The sequence below is a fragment of the Eulemur rufifrons genome, chromosome 27 (assembly GCF_041146395.1).
Source record: "Eulemur rufifrons isolate Redbay chromosome 27, OSU_ERuf_1, whole genome shotgun sequence".
NCBI classification, from domain to species: Eukaryota; Metazoa; Chordata; class Mammalia; order Primates; family Lemuridae; genus Eulemur; species Eulemur rufifrons.
The window spans coordinates 34074468-34097717 of record NC_091009.1 but is presented as its reverse complement, the minus strand read 5'-3'; the positions used below and the strand labels follow the sequence as shown (position 1 = coordinate 34097717).

At 41.8% G+C, this 23250-nt stretch overlaps 1 protein-coding gene across 1 annotated transcript in view; it reads left to right on the top strand.

Annotated features, from left to right (window-relative positions):
- Positions 1 to 493: 493 nt before the first annotated feature.
- CRB1 (crumbs cell polarity complex component 1) overlaps positions 494 to 23250 on the top strand; it is a 108942-nt gene continuing 86185 nt past the window's right edge. The window contains exons 1-4 of the mRNA XM_069459322.1: positions 494 to 503; positions 7303 to 7770; positions 18179 to 18374; positions 20918 to 21057. Coding sequence (XP_069315423.1) covers positions 494 to 503; positions 7303 to 7770; positions 18179 to 18374; positions 20918 to 21057 — 814 coding nt within the window. The remainder of the gene's footprint in view (positions 504 to 7302; positions 7771 to 18178; positions 18375 to 20917; positions 21058 to 23250) is intronic.

Below are 23250 nucleotides of genomic sequence, written 5' to 3'. Positions count from 1 at the left end.
CAGAAACAAATAATTCTCTCTGCTTATGTGGAGTGAACCTCAGAGTGAGCAAAACAAACTTCCCATCAGCAAAGCAAGTGATCAGCACCGGAATACACAGATCCCACATACACAGGCATCCTGAAGAAGCATATGTTATAGTTCCTGAGCTTACAGGGCTTATTTGCTTATTGTAAGGACAAGTCTTTATGAAATAAAGAACAATTTAGGAAATATATAGATAAGGGTTACATTGTGTCTCAACAATAAATTCTGTTTTTGCTCAGGCCTGGAGTCAAGTATGCAAAATACGAGAAAGATTCGTGGAGAAAGTACACCTTGCATTGGGCTCCTAAGGATGTGCACAGTTTGAATCTGCATCATAGTTAAACTCACAGAAAGTACTTTAGACATCTTTATTCATGGCTACTACTATACGAATGTCATAAAAGAAGATAATTTAAATTCTAGGGGACTAATGTCCTACCACACATCATTTTTCTAGACCAAAAATATGAGGAACTGTCAAGAGCAACACTGTTCAATGTAGCAGCCACTGGTCACACGCGGCTTTTGAGCACTGGAAATGGGACTAGATGGAATGAGCGTGCTCAGAGTCTAAAATGCACCCCGGATTTCCAGGGCTTAAAATGAAAAAAGTGTCAATATTTCATTAATAATTCTTTATACTGATATCTTGAAATGATAATGTTTTATATATATTTGGCTATTAAAATATGTTAACACTAATTTTGCCTATTTGTTTTTTCTTTTTAATATGATTACTGGAAACTTAGCCTTACGGATGCAGCTCGCGTGATACTCCTGCTAGACAGCGCTGGTGTAGACATTGCTGTCTGAGCGTGGTCCGTGGGAAACCCATCAGCATCACCCGGGAGCTTATCACAAACGCCAGGTCGCAGGCCCCGCCCCTCCTGAATCTGCAGCTTCACCAGATCCTCAGTGGTGGTTTGGGAAATGCTGATCTAGATAATCTTCTAGGTGTTTCTTTGCACGATTCCTTCGGGTTTTTCCAAATACATGTTTTGAGGTCTTCTTGACATCCTGATCTACCACATATTGGCTGCATCACCTTGGGAAAGTTATTTCACCTTCCTGAACCTCAATTTCATATTTATAAAAAGGATACAATGCCTCCAACCCGTAATTTTTCTATAGGGATTAAATGAAACAGGGTTATGCAAGGTACCAGTATATCGGAGACACTTTTATAATCCCAATAATAAAATTGAAGCATTAGATTCTTCTAATTTTTTTCATTCTTATATCGATCGCCCATGCTATTTGATGTACAATGGAATGGGCTGGAATTTGAAAGGCTGTTTTCATTTATTCTACCTATGTTGCTTATATTTTTCTTTAACCTTAATTGTGTATAGAATACTTAGCCCACTGGTAAGAATCTAATTGAAAATATTAAAACTGTCAAATCTCTTTTTAGAACAAAATTACTGTGTAGCTGAAATTTTTGGTACCACTGTTTTATAATTGATGTTGAAATTGTATCTGTTGATCATTGACCAGTTTTAAAAAGCACGGCTTTAGGGAGTGGTAAAAAACTTTTGTTTTTCTTTTTGTTCAGAACATTTTAACTTTATTGTGAGAATTTCGATTTCCTAGTGGCAAAGGAGCTAATAACATGTGAGTCTATTCCATAAGTACAAGGGTCATTTAGAAGCCTGTCATTATTAAACTATACATGGATTCTAATAAGGTCAGTGAATGCAGGCCTGATTAGCTTTAAATGAATTTCATGTCAAAGGAACATAATTAGACCCTCATTAAAATTTTCGGTGATTGACATTTGGTAAAAATGACCTTCACAATGTCCATCATTCAGTCGTGTTCTAAGGCTGACAAAGGGCAGGGCATCTTGTACGAGCTAAGGGTGGGTGAGTGCAGCCAGGGCGAAGGCTCTTGGCCCGTCCCCCTAACCCTAGCGACGGAGACCCGGTCCCGAGCCTAGTGCACAGGTTTGTGAGGGACCAGAGGCTTTATTCTCATGGAGCAGCTCTGAGAGAAAAAGGGGTCTTTGTTTCAGCAGGCTCCTGACTTCATCCGTGATGATGGTGATGCCCAGAAATTGTGCACAAACCACCCAGCAAAATGCCCGTCACGTGCAGGGGATTTAAAATACGTTCACAGAGAAGTTTCTCGGTGAGGCCGTGGACTCGCTAAAGAGGAGATAGCAGTTGAATAGGGATCTTGAGTTACAGGTGACACTGAGAATCTTTGGCCACAAACAATCTTCTCAACTGGAGCAAAAAAATCGTGTTTCAGAGAGTTTGCATGTGAGTTAGCTATGGTTATACTAAGCTGGCGACGTTGGGCGCGCACCTGGATTGTTAGGTGTGACTCTCAGAGAGTGTGTGCGGATGGTAAACTAGTATTAATAGCTCTTCACAACCCCCAAAACTCAAAATTCTCTTTCCAATATCATATAGTCTCCGTAGTTTATTCATGTATTAAACATGCATTTACCAAGCACCAACTGTGTACATGACACTTTGCCAGGCAACGGAAGGGTGACAAGATATATGTGCTGTGGACCTTGCACTGAAAGAAAAGGCAGATAATATTGATCTTAAAACTACTTTATCCCTGGTTTTTACAAGGGAATTTATGCATATTATCTCTTTGACTCCTGATGGTAGTTGTAACGGCATCACCAACGACGACGGCTGGTGATGCTCCCTCCATGCCCGTCCTGCCAGGCATTTCGTGTTCGTTAATCTAACTTCACAACGGCTCTTCAGGGTAGGTGTCATTTTTACAGAAGTGGAAACTGAGCACAGAGGTGTCGATCTTGATAAAACTCACGGAGTTAGTCGGTGGCAGAGCCAGAATTTACACCCAGGCTCCAAAGGCCGTGCTCCTACCCTCTATGGCTGCCTGTCACCTGCTTCAGAAATCGGGAAACTGAGGCTCAGGGACAAGTGATCTTCCTAAAGTCACAGAGATGGTGAATAGCAGAACCAACATTCAAATCTCTGACCATAAAACGGTATTCTTTCCATTATATTAAATTGGCCTCCATTTAGTATTTAAGACCATTTTTATAGAAAATAACTACACATACGACTATAAATGCCTGGTTTTTAGAGGCCACAGGAATGCAAAGGAAAGGACTGGTCTCGAAGAACCTGTCTGCATCTTATCCTAACTCCACGTGGATTCTACCACTCTGCACATCAAAGTAAGCGACTTAACCGATGATTTGTTCTTGATTTTATCAAAAAAGGGCACAGTAAGAATTTCACAGCAAGGCTCAAATGAGAATTCAGGTTTTCCTGCTCATTCGTTCATTATTCAGCAAATTTCTATCGACTGCCTGCCACGTGCGAGTCATTTCGTCTGTGTCCTGAGTAAAGACGTGTCCCCCGGCCCCACCGTCCTCGATCCCCAGCCCCGGAATTAAATTTCATTCTCTGCAGAAAGTCATGCTGAAGAGAACTCAGCAAACCACTGTATTCTCATCAACTGAAACTCTTAGACCAGGAAATTTTGACATTTCTATTTCCAGTAGCATTGCTTATATTTTCTATTTCATTCTAACTGCATTTCATCAGCAAATATTTATTAAATCATCTTTATGAAAAGATTTTTTATATAAAAGAATATAAGAAACCATTCATTAGATGTCATCGGGAATATCCAATTTTATGTTCTCAGTTCCTCTATTCCTCTCTCATTTTTATTTAGGTAAAATTAGGTCGACTATATATTAAAGATAGAATTAAAACAGAGAGAGAGCTGTTCCTTTGCATGTTTAAAAAATTATTCCATTTTTCAAATAAAGGTGACCACACACGCTGAAAAAACAAATTACTCCACACCACAACTGGCATATTTCCCCTCCCCCCCCCCCGCAAACCCCCCCCCCAGCAGCGACGTCCCCAAGTCCCTGCCCATCTCCCAGTACTTTGGGGGCAGCCCCAGAAAAATATGAGCCCCAGAGCAACGAGCCCAGATAACTTCATATGTACTAGTGGGAGTACATTAGGGAGTGTTTGATCTAGCTAAATATGAGGTATATTAAAGATTGATATTTTCACCCAAATATGAGCAACGATGGCGGTTCTATCCACCCGTCCTTCCTTTCCTTCTGCTGAAGCATATCGAGGTACAGGTGACACCAGTGAACTTTGGCCACAATCTTCTCAACTGGAGTAAGAAAGTTGTGTTGCAGAGGATAAATTTGATGCTTAAAGTTAATATCGATTAAAATGAGACCGAGAGACAGATATAGTTAGAGAGTTATGGGGAGAATTAAGTTAGTAAATCCTAAGAAAAGACTGAAAAGAATTTTTAAAAAAAGAAAAAAGGAATAAAAAAATTTTAAAGACTGAACATAATGATTATGAGAATATTTAAATAAAAAGCAATTTTTAAAAAGACCAAGGATCAATAATTGTACATATACATATACATATGTATAGTTTATACATGAAACATCATTAAGGTAGGAACCGTGGCTTTGACAATTAATACTAAAGAAATATTTATTGGGCATTTGTTATCGATAAGTAGGAACTGAAGACAATATAGCAGATCTCCTGAACAGCTACATCCTCACCACAGCTCTCATTTCATCAGCTAGGATTTCTCTGAGCCAATCATTTACATGGCACTCAAATGTATACTTAGATGTTAAAGATTTTCTTGCAAAAAGCAAACACTGGAGAACAAATCTTTTCTAGCTATATTCCATGGCTATTTTTTTTTTTTTGATCCTGACAAAGCCCAGGTGCTTTACGGGAAGGGTGTATCTGCCGTATTGAATTAGAGCCCTGACAGGCCCTCTGCGTAAGGGTGTACTTGGTGTGTTGCATTGTTTCCTAAAGTAAAACCCCTTCAGTGAAAATGATTAGTGCATTGTGTCTTTTTTGGCTGTTATTGTTTTTATTATTTTTCTTACTAGTCTAGTAAATTTTCTCTTAGGAACCCCAAACTACCTCTAAACATCTTATAACCGTGAAAGCTAGTGTTTATTGAGCAGTTACTATGTGGCTGCAAAGCACTTAAATTTAGTGGCTTAATCCTCACTAAGAAGTGGGCTCCACTGTTGTCTTTCTGCAGATGAGGAAACAGCTCTGAGCGGCAGCGCCAGGCTCGGCACGAGTCCCGGCCATGCCCACAGCACAGTCCTCTTTCTGGCAAATCTCCTGTGATTGCTAAATGTAAAAGTTGACAAAAATATTGATAATAAAAAAACACTGGATAAAATTTTCAGATTCTTGATTGATGATTTTAAGTCAGAGAATTACCTGTTTCATAGATAAGTGCATGAAAACCATCCAGGACAAAGGAATCAGTACTATTTATAATATTAATAATCCAAGAAGTGAAAATGCTCTTCTCTGAAAGCACTTTGTACTATTTCATTGCTTTGAATAAATATACTCCACCTTATAATTAAGTCAAATTACCAATATGGCTGTTTTGCAAGTAAATTCAATTATTAGAAAACACACTCATACCCACACACATACACAATACATTTAGCGTTATTTGGGTTTTCATCTTCTTTAAACTGGTCAAATTAGTCTTTACTTGTCAGCAAACAAAAGTATTTCATTTTAACACTAGAAACACCAGTGGCAAATACAGAAATAGTTACAGTAACTCTATAACATATTTTATTTTCTCCTGTGCAAAGGTTTTCCGCTTGCCGGTCTCAAACCCAGGGCGCCTTGGGGCTCCCCGGGGAGGGCAGGAGTCTGCTGGGCGGGGCTGCCAGGGCCGCTGCCCTGCTCCAACTGAGCAGAACCACTTTCCGATCTTGTTCATTGGATTACGCATGACATTTTTCTCAAAGGAGTTCTGCTGCTCTTAGAAAGAAGGAAAAAGAGAACAAAAAGAAAAAGTCTGAAACCTGCTATTATAGAACTTCTCGTGATAGCCAGTAGATGGCAAACTTTACTGCAAAGAAACAATTTTGCAGCCTAAATAAATTGGTCTGAAAATATCAATTACCCTCCACATCCAGTAAAATTCCCTACTCTGTATATAAGTCTCCTGTGAACGCTGGGAAAAAAAAAAACTCTGTATGGTCATTAATCTAGAAACTAAATTCCAATTATAATTTTAACTACTCCTGTAAGGTTTTTTTTTTTTTTTTTATGTGTGTGTCTAAGTCTTATTCTGAAGGTGTCATCACTATGGAAATTATTGTTCGCTGAAGGTGCACACAATGTGCAGGTGTAACCGTATATCACATTTTTTTCAAGCATGGCTACAAAAATTGGAATAACCGTAATCCTAACCTCATGACATTCCCATCATTGGTCTGACCACAGTGTGTTTTTATTTCTGGTTATTAAATTAGTTAGTTTTAATAGTGCAGTAAACTGCAGTTCATTTATGTGATTGAAAAATAGAATTTTCATTTTGACATGTAATTGTCTGGCAGTTTAGTGTGGTCATCTCTGCAGTAGCATCGGTTACCAATGCCCACGTCACGGGCTGCAGTCCCACGAGGGGCTATCGGCATCTCACCTGTGGGTGCCCACAGACTGCAGCAAATGCTGCCGGTGACACAAGTCACCCTGGAGGAGACACAGTGAGCGGGTGTGGTTGAGAGACCTTGTCCGGAACCAGCACTAAAAACCATTCCGAGTGTGCACAGAGACAGAGTGGGGCGCGCAGGGTGTGTGAGCGGATTATAAATACATCTGCATTGGTTTAAAAATACTTCCACCAGGTTATATATATTGCCCATGTAACCTGAACTTTTGTACCCCCATCATAAGCTGAAATAAATAATATAAAAAAAAAAAAAAGAAATTTGCATACCAGGCAGTATCTATATTCTAAATACTCTCAAGTGAAAAATAATGTTCATCTTTTATTTAGAGAAAGACCAGATGTTAAAGTTTAGATTTTCAAGAATTATTCACTAATGTCTATTTGGTATAAATACTTTATTTATTCAGAAATAGTTTTATAATTCATCACTCAGTATTCCCCAAAATCTTCCATGAGAGAATATGAATTTCAAAATTCTGTGTATGTGGGAAAGTTTAACAGCTGCTTCAGTTCACCCCATTCCTCCCTCCACTTACCCCGAGAAGGGGATCATGGCGGAGAAGAAGGAATCTCAAACCGGTTTGCTTCTTCCTAACAAGCAGATGAGAAGTTTTGACAAATCGGAAACCCAAACGCGTCACTAGAATGCCACCAACTGCGTATTTCATAGTGAGTTTGTTGGAGGTGGTGCAAGGGTCAGAAGGAAAGAAGTTCTTTGACATTTTCCTCAACCATTTGTAAGTTTAATCTTGCTATTTTTTTACTTTTTTGTAGATTCCTTTTGCCACAAAAACGACACCAGGTGCCTCTCGAATTCTTGCCAGAACAGTTCTACATGCAGGAGTTTTCCAGAAGACCGTAACTGCCGTTGTTCGGACCCAGCCAGCAACCGGGACGAGGCCTGTGACACCGTGAAGGACCCTTGTCTCTCCAGCCCGTGTCAGGGCACGGCCACCTGCGTGGGCTCCCCAGGGGAAGGCGGCTTCCGGTGCGCGTGTCCCCCCGGGTTCGCCGGGGCGTCCTGCGAGCTGGGCCCCGGCGCGTGTGCGTCCAGCCCCTGCCGCCACGGGGCCGTGTGCCAGGGCGGCGTCGGTGGCTTCTCCTGCTTCTGCGTCCCCGGGTACCAGGGCAGGCTGTGCGACCGGGAGGTGGACGAGTGTGTGTCCCGGCCCTGCCGGAACCAGGCCACGTGCGTCAACGAGGTGGGAAGGTACTCCTGTGTGTGTCCCCGCGCTTACTCCGGTGAGTGTCACCACCCCGCGACGCCAGGCGGTGGCGTTAGCCGCCTCCTTCCGGAATAGGGCGGAAGCAGGGGCGACGTGTTTGTGTCCCACGCAGTCCTTTATGAAAATGGCCGCGTTCTTGACAACAGCTAATGGCTAGACAGCAAACTTCCCACACTGGTAAAAACCGACCGAGTCCACCGGGACCGTCCCTGTTGCCGCGTTAGGTGGGGCCGCGTGAGTCACAGCTCAGGCGCCGAGTGTTGGTGGCCTCCCCGCTCGGCAGGACACGGCGTCCTATTCCCGTTTGTTCTGTAATCCGGCAGCACCGTTGGGGGGTCCGCTGGTGACGGGCGGTGGACTGGGAAGAGGGGGCCGCCTTCCCCCAGGGCCAGCCCGGCGATGCGGGGGAAGGGTCGCCTAACAAACCGTTACTGAGTTACTCTGAGTTTTTACATTGTTTCACGTATCTCTTGGCATCCTTCCTGGTCAGGAAACCGAGGTAAGTAGATAGTAAACTGGAGTCTACCTTCTCTATTGCCTCATACATACTTGATGATGGTAGAATGGTTGGGTCAGTGGGAAATTAGTTTATCAAGTGCATCTTAATTACCAAGTCTATGCTAAAAGTTATGGGCAATATTAAAGGAGCTCACAAGATGATATTTATACATGAAAACCTCCTTGGTTACATGCCGTACTGTTGTGCCTATTTTCTTTCATTAGAGTTATAGCAATTGAATTTCAGTTTTTAAAAACATTTTTTGAATTAAGATAAGAAATGAATTGTTGTGGGCCTGGTTTGGAATTGCTTTTGTTTATAATGACCGCTTTAAAAAAATCACTGTAGTTCATTAAGTCAGCATCATCTATTTCTTGCTGCTATTTCAATACTGTGAAAGATGATTAAAAGGAATAGACATGAGATCGAATTAACGTTTCAGCCATTTCAACTACAGTGTTCCGTAATAGTTTTCTAATTGCAAAAACACAGCTTGAAAAATCATGTTTTATAATGTGTGTATTTCTTTTACATTCTAATTTAACTGGATTTTAATGAATCCCTTCAGTGGTCTAAGGCATAAAGGATGTCAAGGGTGTATTCCCAGTGTGCAGTGCGGTAAATTCCATCATGATGCACGTCACCCTACGACGTTCATACTGTGTGTTAGGTCACATCCCTGTGGGCCCAGGGAGAGTGACGCCCGTTTCTCTCTGTAGCACTCCAGGTCCACAGTGGGGATGCTTTCCCTGCCAGTCCCCGATACAGTGATGCTGTTCCCTACTTGACTATAGTCTGTCTTTGTTTTCTAAGAAATCAGCTAAATTTTATTATTTCAGCTTTTCTGATGGCATCTATAAAACTTGCTTGCAAACAGAATTTGAACGAGAGACTCACAAGGCAGTAGGAATTAGGTCTATCATTAGCTGGTTTGGCCAGTTCAGGTACGAAATGCAACTGTGGGCTTGGTCACCAGCCCCTACCCGAGCAGAGTAGTGGCTCTCGTTAGCAGTTGCCCAGGGAGACGGGAAGCAGAGGTGGCCGTGCCCTACCTTCAGAGGGCCACAGTTAACTGATGGTCCCAACGTGCAGCTAGGGCTGGGAGCCAAAAATTAAGTTTATGTGAACTTAATCTGGAAACTTTTCTTGCACTGCGGTTATTTAGACACGCAGGGAGGTTTGTTCACGTCATTGCCATCTCGTGATGACCGTTGTTTGTGGCAGTTCAGGCAAATTAATGAGAACCCCCAAAGAAGGTCACTAGAACCAACGGAAAAGCCAAAGTTGAGAAGAAAGGAGATTCGTGAGCCGTCAGGATGGGCGTGCTGGTGCCCTGACTCAGCCGGACCTCCTGGTGGATCCTGAAAACTGTATTACAGCGGCCTCGCTGCTGTGCACTGCGTCCAAGTTTAGGGAGAACATAAAAACCTTGCCTTACAGGAAAAAACCTGTGTTCCTTTGAGCAGCAACGTAAGAAAGGGCAATAAATTGTAAAAGACAGAGAGGGAGAAGGGGAAAGAGCCGTGGTGGTGGAGAGGGTCCGCACGGTGTGAATTCTCTCGGTGTGCTCCGTGCTGCTTCCCGGGCAGTGATTCATGAGCCACAGAAACGGGCTCGGAGAGCCGAGGAGGCTGCCCGTGAGAATCTGCTGTGCATAAGCAGAAACTCCAACCGGGGCAGAACGTGAGCAGCTGCAAACTGTTTTCTTAATGGAAAGACTATTAGCTCTGAGCATGTGACTGCTTTAACGTCACATTCATGCAGTGAATCCTTTTGTAACTGAGGTCTTCCTTGAAGTTAGATTGATGAATGTGCACTTTTCCCGTTACGGTGCCGGCAGTTGAGAAAGCCAGGGCTGTGAGAGGGCAGAGAAAGGGCAACTCCATGTCTGATGAAACAAATTAGTGTAGGAGCTGTCTCATTGCCTCTATGGTAAGGTAGATCCTTGGCATAAAAACGATCTCTTGGGAAATAAGAAAATATATGAAATTTACTCTTCACTTATAAAGTGCATCTTTATTTCAGAAACAAAAATATATTAAAAAATGTATTCTATATTCAAGAAAATGTATTAGCACGTGGAGAGTAGTTGAAAGACTAGTTAGCGCATGAAGACTAGTTAGTAGACCATTGTGATAACCTACATGTAGGATATCAGGACCGGGCCTGGGAGGATGGCCGTGGCCATGAAAGGTGAGGGCAGGTTAGGGTCGTGAAGAACGAGACTCGTTGAACATTTACCCTGGTCAGAATATTTTCAAATGTATTTTACTCCAAAAAAACGTGAAATTTCTGATATGGAGAAAAGCATGCATTAAAAGCTCAACTGTCAGTTCCAATGTAGCAAACTTACAGGGTAAATCAACGGATCTCAAACTTCAGTGCACATGAGAGTCACCTGGAGCGCTTGTCATTGATGTAGGTTTTGACCCAGTAGACCTGAGGTGGGTCTGGAGTGCGCCTGTGTGAGAAGCTCCCGTGTGATCTCACGCTGCAGCCCCAGGGACCCCGCTTGGAGACACCACTGAGGTAGACAGTCACGTGGATTTTCACACGGCATCCTTGGCTCTTATGTTACAAAGTCCGTGAGACAAGGAAACAAAAGCCAATAAAATGTGGGCTTTTATCTAAAGCGTTGATTGCTGGTGACAGTTGTAGCTACACGATGCTACGGTCTGAACGGTGGTCCTCTCCCAGACTCCTGTGGGAAGCTGAGTTACCAAGGCAACGGTGCGGGGGTTGGGCCTTGTGGGTTTTGACCAACTAAATTCCTTTGAAGGCATCTATGACAAATCATATGGATAATTTAATGGTAATGGAAAATAATTTGGGGGAAATAAAACTATCATACATTATAAAATATAAACTTATTTCAAGAGAAATAATGTTATTTTATCAAAGGGAAAAGGTTATTTTTATATGCTCTTCATCATAAAATTAATCATTTTATAGTGTCATATGAAGAAAATTAAACACACGATCAGGCTTTTGCTCAGAACTAGAGCCATTTGAAATACTTTTTATGAAGAAATGGAGTTTCTGGCTTTTGACGAATGTTTGTTGAATGAGTACACAAAATAACAAATGTTATTTATTCAGCAAATATTTATGCTTACAATACGCTGGACATTGTGCCGGATCTTGGAGACATAAAGATGACTAGGACAAAATTTGTCCCTGACAAAATGTTCACAGTTTATCCAGGGAGCAGGAACGCAAACAAACATTGCAATCCGTCTGTGAACAGAGTGTGAGGAGCGCAAGCCGGAGCTGGTCGTGTTGCTTGGAGTCAGGGAATGTTTTATGGAAAAAACGGCCTGTGAGTGGGGTGAAACTACATCTCTCTCAGGATGTAGCATTGAAACTTTTGTCCTCTGGCTATATTTATTATTATTGTTATTTGAATAATAACAGGTTGAATGTCAAGGGAGAAGGACAGCAGAGATGTTTTGTGAAGGGGTTGTTATGGTCTGAATGTTTTTGTCTCCCCAAAATTCACGTGTGAAACCCTGACCCCCAAGGTGTTGTTATGAGGTGGGGCCTGTGGGAGGTGACATTAGGTCAGGGGTAGGGCCCTCATGAGTGGGATTTGAGCTCTATGTGATATAAAAGAGGTCCAAGAGAGACCCCCACCCCCGCCGCCATGTGAGGACAGGGAAAGAAGGTGCCGTCTGTGAACCAGAAAACCGGCTTTTTCTCGACTTGCTACCAGCATTTCCCTAATGCCTGTCTGGGCACCAGCGGGACGCGTGTGCAGGTCAGCATCCGAAGGGGTGAGCTGGCGACGTGTAGGAACGTGTAGAACACATGCAGGGGCTGTGGGATTGGAAGGAGAGGACAAGGACTCCGGGCCCCGCTTCGACGGTTTCTGGTGGTTTGGTTTTGATCAATAACAACAGTTCTGAGCCTGCACTGCCTCATTCTGACACGGGCGTGACAATCCTACCACGCTTGGTCGCAGGGAGAATGAAATGATCTAGTGAAAACTTTTCCATGAACTATTTAGGCTTTGAAAGTGCTGATTGTCAATATTTCTACATCTTAAAACATAGCTACTAGTACCAATGCTGTTTAAACAGTGTTTATCTATATTTTCTGTAGGTATCATTTTCTTGTACTTGCATTGCTTTCTTTTTTGAGTGTTGTCAGAACCAGACTCAGAAATAGATTAACTGAAGGTCAAACTCTCTGCTCCACTTATGAGTTTAAACTGGAAAATTACAATACATCTAGGCAAAAATTCAATTTCTAAAACGGTTACATCATAAAATAAAAGATTTAAAAAGTTATTAATATTTTAACATTTTAAAATACTTAGGAATAACAATTATCCTAATGTAGAGAAACACAGGAGTAATTTTCTATGGTTAAAACATTATAATTATGAAAGTATGAAATACATAACATTAACATACTTAACATAAAATAAAAATATTGCAAAATTCCTATAATCTTCCCAAGAAACTTACAAAATTAAGAAAGGCATAAACCATTCATAAAAGTGCCGTGTTTTTCAAACGTAGCATCTTCGAGAGTCTGAGATAGGTTACTCGGACTTCTTACGCTTGATGTATATTTGATCCACGAGGGCTGTCCGGAAAGTATCCAGCCGTTATATCCACGTATCCACTGCATCCATGGCTGGATACTTTCCGGACAGCCCCTGTATATCTTACCATTTTCATGATTTTTTGAAAATGTGTGTATAAACGAACATATAAAATATAGTCATTAGATTAAAAAAGCCATGCCTGTTGACATTGGAAAATACTATTTTACAATCCAATGACACGGTACATGTGATGACATTTATAACGAGAGTAAAGTGGAAGGAATAACATAAAGATGAATTTAGAGGAAAATGGCTGGAGAAGAGGAACGAAGGGTGTGCTGACATAGAGTTAGGAGAAACAGTTCTGCAGACGGACAGCTGTAGTCCGGGAGTGTCGTTAGACACCAGCAAGCACGAGAACCCCTCTCCATGCTCTGTCCCTACGGCTGACACAGGAACTAACTGTCCTCTTTCTAGAGCTAGTTTCCGCCTCCATGAATATTCTGGAAAGATGGAGTTAAAACAGTGTCAAGAACATTCTCAAATTCTCACTGATAGTGGAAGGGGTAGGGGAGAGGACACAGCATGACAAGGATTAAGAAAACCAGCAAAAAACACGTTTGATATCGAGACCAGAGGTTATTCCAGTTTTGTCTCTCAGTGAAAGCAAAACTTTAGGAACAAAAAGCATTGTAATCATTGTAATAACAAAATAATGACACATAATGAAGTTAGTTAAATAAAATAATGATAAAATAACAAAGTAATAATAGTTGTTAATATAATAAAAGAATAAATCAGTTTACGTATTTCATCAGATTTAACACATAATTGGTTTTACATAAATTTCATATATCATTAAGAAAGAAAAATGATTCGGCTAAAACAGAATACAAGACCAAGACACTGTTGATTGTGAAGAGCTTCCTAGTTCCAGAGATGCTAAAAGTGTGAAGGAGAAAAGAGGAGTCTTAGAACTGACAGAATTCAGCAGTGCTTTAGAGACGGAATCCTGGCCTTGTGAAGTCTACTTTATGTAAATGATTTAAGAAAGGATTTTGTTACCTTTTAGTGTCCTTAAGAAAGGTGTGTCTGAATTCACAAGCCAGAAATCTTACGGGCTGAAACTCCAAAGATATTCCCAGTGAAAATAATAAAAAGAAAAATCCACTGTTCATTTCTCATAACATCTTGCTAAACATTATTGTACTTGTTTGAGTCTGTGAACCAGAGCAGGAAATCACCCAGCCTCTCTGCTGCTCTGGGATGTTGAGAAGATTGTGACTATGATCTAGGGGAGAACTCACTGTCAGTCTGGCGCTGCCACGAAACCGAACGCTACAGTTCCTCTTTGCACTGATACTTGTATCACAGACTTGCACTGATGACTGTTGTAGCTAATATAAACAACTGCATACATCATTCTTATTTAAAAGAAAAACATTATGCATAGAGCCCTGTTAGTATCAAATATAATGGGTAGAGTCTGAAATTTGGGATGATATCTGGAAGCTAGAGTACGATTGTTTCCAAAGCATGGGCTCTGCAGATAACGAGGAAGGTGTTCAGAGCGGGTTATCAATGCCACGGCCCACGTATTGTTCCCTCTCTGCCCGGTGTGATGAGTGACGAGGGCAGCGTCGGGGACAAGACCTGCTCCATGCTGATACCATACACTGTGCAGTATCTCGTGGTCCAGAGTGTTAACTTTCATCTCTGACTGCTAAAGGATGTGTATTGAAGTACAAAAATCTCTAAATGCTAATTAGAAGTTTGGGGCACAATCATTCAGGAACCACAATATGTTATACATTTGCCAAAGCCACAAATTTAACTTTATGGCTTTCGATTTGGAGTGGGCCCAGGCGTGCAGAAGCTCTGGGCAGCTTGTCCTGGCATAGCTGCTCGCCTTCCCAGGGACGGGGCAGAATATGCCGTCGCTGTGACTTGATCTTTCAGTCATTCCAAATTCATTGAGATGGGCCAGGCACAGAGGCTCAAGTCGGCAATCCCAGCACTTTGGGAGGCTGTGTTGGGAGGATCATTTAAGTCCAGGAGTTTGAGACCAGCCTGAGCAACATAGTGAGACCCCATCTCTATAAAAAATGTTTTTAAAAAATTGTCTGGGTGTGGCGGTGTGCCTGTCATCCCAGCTACTCAGGACGGTGAGGCGGGAGCATCACCTGAGCCCAGGAGTTCGAGTTTCAGACTGCAGTGAGCTCTGATACCACCACTGCAACTCTAGGCTGGGTGCTCAAAAAAAAAAAAAAAAAATTCATTGAGCATTTCCAGTGTTTAAAGAATATGTGTTAAATGCTACAGATATTGTTGTTAAGAGACAAAGAATTTGACCTCAGAGAGCCCACCATTTTGTAGATGAAATGGACAAGTAACTGCAGTGCAATACAATATGTTCATTAATATTCAAGGGAACTTTGGGAGCACAGGGGGCAGCCTCTGAGGCAGACAGATGTGTTATCTATGAAGCCGATATCTGGAGACAGAAAAATATCTGGATGACTGATGGGACATAGCACTTTTCTTTTTTTTTTTTTTTTTTGAGACAGAGTCTCACTCTGTTGCCCAGGCTAGAGTGAGTGCCGTGGCGTCAGCCTAGCTCACAGCAACCTCAAACTCCTGAGCTCAAGCGATCCTCCTGTCTCAGCCTCCCGAGTAGCTGGGACTACAGGCATGCGCCACCATGCCCGGCTAATTTTTTCTATATATATTTTTAGCTGTCCATATAATTTCTTTCTATTTTTAGTAGAGATGGGGTCTCGCTCTTGCTCAGGCTGGTCTCGAACTCCTGAGCTCAAACGATCCGCCCACCTCGGCCTCCCAGAGTGCCAGGATTACAGGCGTGAGCCACCGCGCCCGGCCAGCACTTTTCATCTATTCTGGCATAATGCAGACGTGGACCAAATCGCTTTTGTCTATATCTGCAACAGTGATGCACTACAATACAAATCATATTTATAAGCGATATTAAGAATTACACAAATAAATCACCCTAAAGCAACAGTTGTTTGAATTGCAATTGTACTTAAGCTGTTGAAACACATTCTCCCACATGCGTCAGGATCCCTTTAATGCCAAAATATTTGAGCTGCAATACATAAATGGAGCTCCAGATTTAAAATAAGAGTTTTATTTATAATGTGTTTCTTATATATTAGGAAGTAATCTGGGCTTATATCAGAAGAACATATGGATTTTATTTTAACTATGAAAGATAAAACTTAGAAAAAGCTTTAACAAGTTCTGAACCACTGGTTTGGCTTTGTATGTTAATACTTCCCAGCAAAAATACTTCCTGGCTGAAATACCAAGTGACGTGATCCGGTGTCTTACAGGCAAAGGCACCATGGAAACGGGAGCGGGCAGGACTGCCCTGGGAGGAGACAGGGACTGCAGAGACATTGTCACCTGCCAGCTGTACAAGTCTGGGAAGATCTTTGAGTCTCACTTTCTCTATCTGTACCTTCAATGTACGGGATGAGATAAAGGGATGCAGGTGACACCCCTGTGCCCTGCCCGTGCGTACGGTCGGCGTTCAGTGAGTGCCGGTTCCCTCCACACGGGATGGCCGCGGGAGTCCACGAGGAGTGAACATGCCTGCGTGAGCACGCCTCCCTCTGCCCAGTCGGGACCAAACAGGGTCATCTTAGGGGTGGTCATTTTGCATCTTAGAATCACTGAGTACTAACACATTATGGTTTTAGTAAATATATAGGTTAAAGATGATCATAGGCAAATTATTTAAAGAGTTAATCACTTTTGCTTTTCATGCACTCTTGAAAATAAAAAGAGGTATCTATTATTATCTTATTTTACATAGGAGAAGTAAAGATACAGGAACATTGCTGAAAAGAGAGACTGTTACACAGAGGATGAGAACCCGGGTCTCCACTGGCCAGTTTCGTGCTCTTTTCTTTGAACTTGTTGATGCCAAATAACACAGTTGTGGAAAATCTCATGCACAGACTGGGAAAGAAATAGCCAAGCCCAAAGGAGCAATCCATTTATCTAGAAACAAATGCTGTTGCCCAAATTTCCATTTTTATTGATATAAATTTAAATTTTAAGTTCTTTTTCTTTTCAAAAACAATCAAATTTAATATGCTGGCATCCCTTTTAAGTTGGATCTTTGTAGACTCTAGTAACAGTTGTAAATAATAGATGGTGTTAGAATATCCTACTGCATTTTCTATCAGGAAAAAAGGGTACAAAATCAATCAAACTACTAATGACCTCTGAGTTATTTGAAAACCCCTCAATTTCATTTTATTAATAATACGTAATATATTATTCTGGGATATAGACACAGAAATAAAGATGGGTAAGTATAGATATTTCTCTTTTTCTGTCTCTTAAGACCTGTATGCAGATTTGATTACTGTGTATCAGATACTATTTTGACAGATTCGGTAGACTAGTTTGTTACCTCAGTATGACTACAACTTTTATAAATCTGAAACTTATTTTGTTTAGCAAATAATCTTCACCTATTATTTTTGGGAGGATAAGTAACAGATTTTTTTTTTTTTTCATGTAACAGTACCTTAAAATAAAGTAGCTTCTAATGATACCATTAATTACATTAACTTTATCACAAACTGATTTTATATTTGAAAGTATTTTGTAACACAAACAAAAAACTGGAAAACATCTGCTATGCAAAAGGAGCACTTAGGCAAATAATTGCCCACCGCATTTGTACAATAGATTTTTGTGGAAAAACAAGTGCTATTTTTTTCTGTAGCAGATACTTAAATGTATCAAGTACTGTTATAAGCACTGTTATAATGTATAAGCACTTTAGAACACATTTAATTATAACGATAACCTTATAAGGTAATTACGACTATCATTCTCATTTTTCAGGTGAGGAAGCTGAGTTATGACAAGGTAACAGGGTTCAGAAACTTGCCCAAGTCACACAGCTAGCGAGTGTCTGTGCCAAGGTCCCAGCCCAAGCTGTCTGGCTTCGGCGTCTGAGTTTCTACCCACTACTCGATATGCTGCCTAAACTAAGTGTTTAAAAATGATGTAAAAACATTGACCAGCCCATTTTAGGCTTCCAAGAAAAGTGCAGTTCACAATAAGTTTGTTCTGAAAATGACATTTTTGGTTCCGCAGACTAAAAAGCCACAAGCTGCTGTGAGCAATAATTCCTGTAAGTAGCAGCTGCTCCGCTCTGTGCAACTTCCCACAAGCACCAGAAGTTAAAACCAATTACAATTAAGGAGAAAAATTATTTTGGGTCACATAACATTTGACTAGTGCTTTGGTAAATAGAGCATTGTCGAATAGCTGACGTGTTAACACTTCACTAAAACGTCTTCTGTTTTTCTGTGCTGACTTTTTTAAAAGGTGTAAATTGTGAACTGGAAATTGACGAATGCTGGTCCCAGCCCTGTTTAAACGGTGCAACTTGCCGGGATGCTGTGGGGTCTTACTCCTGCGACTGTGCCCCTGGGTTCCGGGGGGGGCGCTGTGAGCTCGACGCGGACGAGTGTGCCAGTGAGCCCTGTCTCCACGGGGGACTGTGTGTGGACGCAGCAAACAGGTACGGTTTCTCCTCGCTCGGGGGACCGGCTTAGGGACGGACCCCGAACTGTTGGACCACCTGGTGAAGTCAGAGATCTCACATCCTCAGCTTACAATCTTCAGATCACTTTATGCTTTAAATGATGAAAAGTTGTAACATTCAGATTTTACTAAAAAATTCACCTTCTGTCCCCAAAGGAATGGTTTTCCAAGTCATCCTTATAATCATTTGGAATTGCTTACATTACAGGAAAGTACCAGGTTTCCAATTCCATGAAATAAAACTGCTGTAGCCAAGGAAGGTACAAAAACAAAGCTAGAGATTATTCTGTATGTGAAGAGAAGGTTGTTATCTACATGATGACAAGAATATAAATCAGGTGGCAAAAATAAGTCCTTTAGAAATTTTGTATAAAGCGTTGGAAAGGGCAGTGATAATAAATTATTTATGGCTTGAATTTCCAGGTGTTTGTGGAATTAATTGGGTGAAAACTTTTGAGACAGCATAATGGTGAGAAGTAGCCATGTGATTCTGCAAATCCAAATCTATCGTTGGCTTTCAGGCAAAAATAACAACCATAAATTACACCTTAGTATGATGAATACAATAAATTTGTGTAACAATCATTGAGTTCACATAAAATATTTTATAAAAAACGTTCTAGGATAACTACTGACTTATCCAATGCATAACAATTCTTAACAGCGTTGGCACTTAAAATTACCTTGTTTGATCCTTCAGCAGCTCAGCAGAAGGCAAGATGAGCGTTAAGTGTCCACATTACAACAAAAAGTCTAAAGTTCAGGAAAGTTGGAAAACTCCCACGAGTTCACACGGTTAATCATTCGCAAAAGGAGGACTAGAATCCGGTTTCCCTTCATGGAGTACACAGGACATAATTTATCCCAAATCTAATTGTGAAGTGAATCAGAGTCAAAAGGGGAGCCGTAAAAGGCATGTGTGTTTCAAATACATCCAACAAAATATTTAACAACAGAATTTTGAATAGAGCGATGTGGCTGTACATTTCTTTTGTAGAATATAAAACCTAACTGTTAGCCACGTTCCGTGCCCTGGCTCTGACTTGTGGCTGTGCCCACATAAGGCTCCAGTGCACAGATCCGCAGTCCTGGGGGCGGGTACGTGGCCACACGAAGACAGACCAGACGGAAGGTTCCACGAACCATCTCCAGTGGAAAAGGAGGCGGCTCCCCCTCCATGCTCTACTGTCAGGACAGAAATGGCGCAAAGCGTTTGATTCTGACGGAGATGCAAACAGAACAAGGCTGAAACTTAGCCAACTTTTACTCTCCTCCCTTGAGCATGTCATGAAAAATTTCTCTATTTTACCATTGTCTCTGTTATCACCTAGATTTTGAGAAGATAATCCTGAAGTCAACCAATATGATCTGACTTTATTTTCTCAAAAAATTAACGTATTTGCTAGAAGGTATATCAGAAAGCCAGAAAAAAGTTCTTACAGACCAAAGAAATTATGCAAAAGGAGTTTCTAATTCCATACACTGAGGTCCACCAGCCACCCAAGGCCCTCAAGTGCCGGGCCCTTGTCTCTAATGTCTCACATATGGTAGAGTTTTAGTGAGTATGATTAAACAAATACAGTAGTGAATAGAAGATTTCTAACTAGCAGTACATATAAAAATTGCAATCACTTGTAACATTTGCTATTTCAGTTTTCTTAGTAAAGTCCTAATATCTGTGTTTGGCAGTAAATATACATAGGCACAGTGAATAGGATTCTAAGTGCTTTATAAATTCATAAGTATCCTCTTCCCAAAACCCTCATTTAATGTAAGCTGAGTGCACAGGCCCAGTTATTACAATACTGAATCCTTGATGAGACCCCACCCAAATTAATAAAGGAGCCCCCTCTTAATAAAGTCAACAACTTCCTCATCATGTTTGTATTTTGGAACTGTCAGATAATTCCACTCAATCAATGAAAGATTAGAAATAGCAAGACTAAAATATTCTTGTAATCTAAAAATAAGAGAACATCATAAGTCACAATTTATTTTGCTAGGGGGTTTTCTGAGTTTTTCATAATTTATTATTTCACGTTTCTTAAGGGACCTTATCAATGTACTCTCTATATAAAAGAGTACCATGATGGTATAAATCATTCTCTATTGCTTTAAAAATATTAACAATGTTATTTAGTAGTATTTAGTAGCAATTTATTTAATGCCTTCAGATATTTGAGATACTGTGTCTATCCTTTATATGCATATTTAATTACCAAAATAACCTTGTGATGTAGCTAGTATGGTCTTCAATTCATAGACAAAGAACCTAAAGTAAGTCATCATGGTTTCCAAATAAATTTGCATGAATCTCTGTACTATAACATTTTTAAAAGATAATGATAAGACCTCAGTATGGAAGCACATAATGTGTCCAGTCCTCTAGACATAATTCCTCAGAGTTTTGGGGGTATTAAGATTGTCTCGGGGGTCTCAGGTTGATGGACAGAAGAGACAGTATGAAGACATTGATCTCAGTATGACCAGGGCTGACGTGACAATGACCTTCACTCCCAGGTACAGCTGTAACTGCGCGGGCAGTGGATACACAGGAGCACGCTGTGAGACCCCGATGCCTCTTTGCTGGTCACAACCCTGTCACAACAATGCTACGTGTGAGGACCATGTTGGCAATTACACTTGTCACTGCTGGCCTGGTAGGTGACAAAAATCTTCCAGCAGTTTTGTTTGTTTGTTTGTTTTTGCTTAGAATAGAAAAGTATTGCTTACAGCAACTAAAACTAAAACTTCTTGTTAAATGTTTGAAACCAATTCCTTCTAGTTACTGTTTAATTTAGTGTATGCTTCAGCGCCCACACACATATTCCTGTACTGCGAATTATCCAAGGTAGGCTTCCTAGCTGGCGCCTAAGCGGAAACAGAGAGGGGAAAAAACAATGGAAAGATGAAACGCAGCATGGTCTTCAGGAAGGAAAAGTCACAGGAAGGTGCTTTCCTGTCCTCTGAGATGTCCTCTTGGCCACCAGGAATATGCAGAAACGCACGAGATGATGCTGAACTACTAGCGATTTGCCTTACAATTCGCTCAGTCCCCTCCGTGCTGTGCTGCCTCCAGAAAGCGTCAGGACGGACACGACACCAGCACGACAATGACACCCACACGACAGTGACACCCACATGACAATGACGGTGTGTGCAGAGAGGGTAGAATGATGTCCCAGAGGCAGGAATATTCTCCCGGGCATCTGTGATGTCAGTGAAGTGAAGCATCTACAAACCGTAGCTGAAATTCACGTAAAGGGTAGTCGGACTTGAAGGCAGAGGTGACACGAGGAACCGAGGACAGCGCGCCCCGCCGGCATCGCCAGACAGGCCCCACGTGGACGCTGGTGTCAGTTTTGGCGAACAAGCCGCGTGAGGCCAGCCGTGCACCACGTGGCGGCCCTGCGGCCGGCGGAGAACCGCGCGCTCGGCTCGTCCCGTGAGATTTTAATGAAGCCGAGACATTCCTGTCACCCAGTGACGTCATGGCTGTCGTGACGTCATAGGCGTCGTGACGTCATAGCGTCGCGCACAGGGTTGTGGTGGCCCTTCAGCAGGTGCCCAGAGGAGGGCGCTGTTCTCACAGGAGGTGACAGCTCCATGCGTGTCGTTGCCCCTGGAGACCTTCAGTGGGACAAGACGTGGAGGAGGAAGACGGTGACACTGATGCTCCCGACCCTGTGCAGGCCGAGGCCAAGGTGTGTTTGTGTCTCAGTTTTTAACAAAAAGTTTAAAACACAAAAACATAAAAATAGAATAAAGTTTATAGGATAAAATAGAAAGAAAGAAATTATTTTTGTACAGCTATACAATGTGTTGTTTTAAGTTAAGTGTTTTTTTTACCAAAGTCAAAAAGTTAAAAAAATTGAAAAACTTATACGGTAAAAAAGTTAGAGTAAGATGAGTCATTCACGACTCAGTCTTTCAAGCCACGTGGATTTCGGCGCCAGCTGTATTTACCAGGGGCCTGGGAATCAAACCGGTGTAGTCCCTTCTTCCAGGAGCCTAAATTCCAGTAGGGAGATGTGCCAGAATGTATGAATATGCAGTACCATTTTTGGTACAATAAGAAGTCATAATAAATTCTGTGAAAGGGAATAAGAGGAGGAGAAGTGCAGAGGTGGCTTGATCACAGAGGCGCCGTTTCAGAAAACCCGAAAGACAACAGAGCATGTTCCAGAAATGCCCTCACTAGCTGTGTGGTTTTGGAAAAGTGACTTTACTGCTCTGAGCCTCAGTTTTCTCATTTTCCTCATTTATAACATCTACCTTACAGGGTTGTTTTGGAGATAAATCCAGTAACCCATCTAAAGCTCCTAGCTCAGCCTGGACCGTAGTAAGCACTCAGTAAATGCTAAGGGGATATTGAAATCAGGACGCTGCCCGTCCGGGGCCCTGGAGGGACATGAAGTCGTCCCTGCCCACTCGAGGGGGGAGAGGAAGGGGCAGCAGCCACACATGGGAAATACCATGTCCCATTGTGGAACCGAGTGACGGTCCCCAAACGCTGGACTCTGTAGGGCTGATGGTGGAGAGAAGGAGCAAGACTGAAGCCAGACCACAGACACGCGTGTCTGCCCTGCAAACCGTGGGGAAGAGAAGTCACAGAATCTGACTTGGTTTACGAAGATCTCGAGATGGGGTGGGGGGAGGGGATGGGTGCACAAGTACGTGATGAGTGCAATGTGCACTGTCTGGGGAATGGACACAACTGAAGCTCAGACTCGGGGGGATGGGGAGGCATGGGCGATATATATAGCCTGAACTTTTGTACCCTCAAAATGAGCTGGAAAAAAAAAAAAAAAAGAAGATCTCTCCGGCTTAGGGAAAGATGACTGAGGGGAATA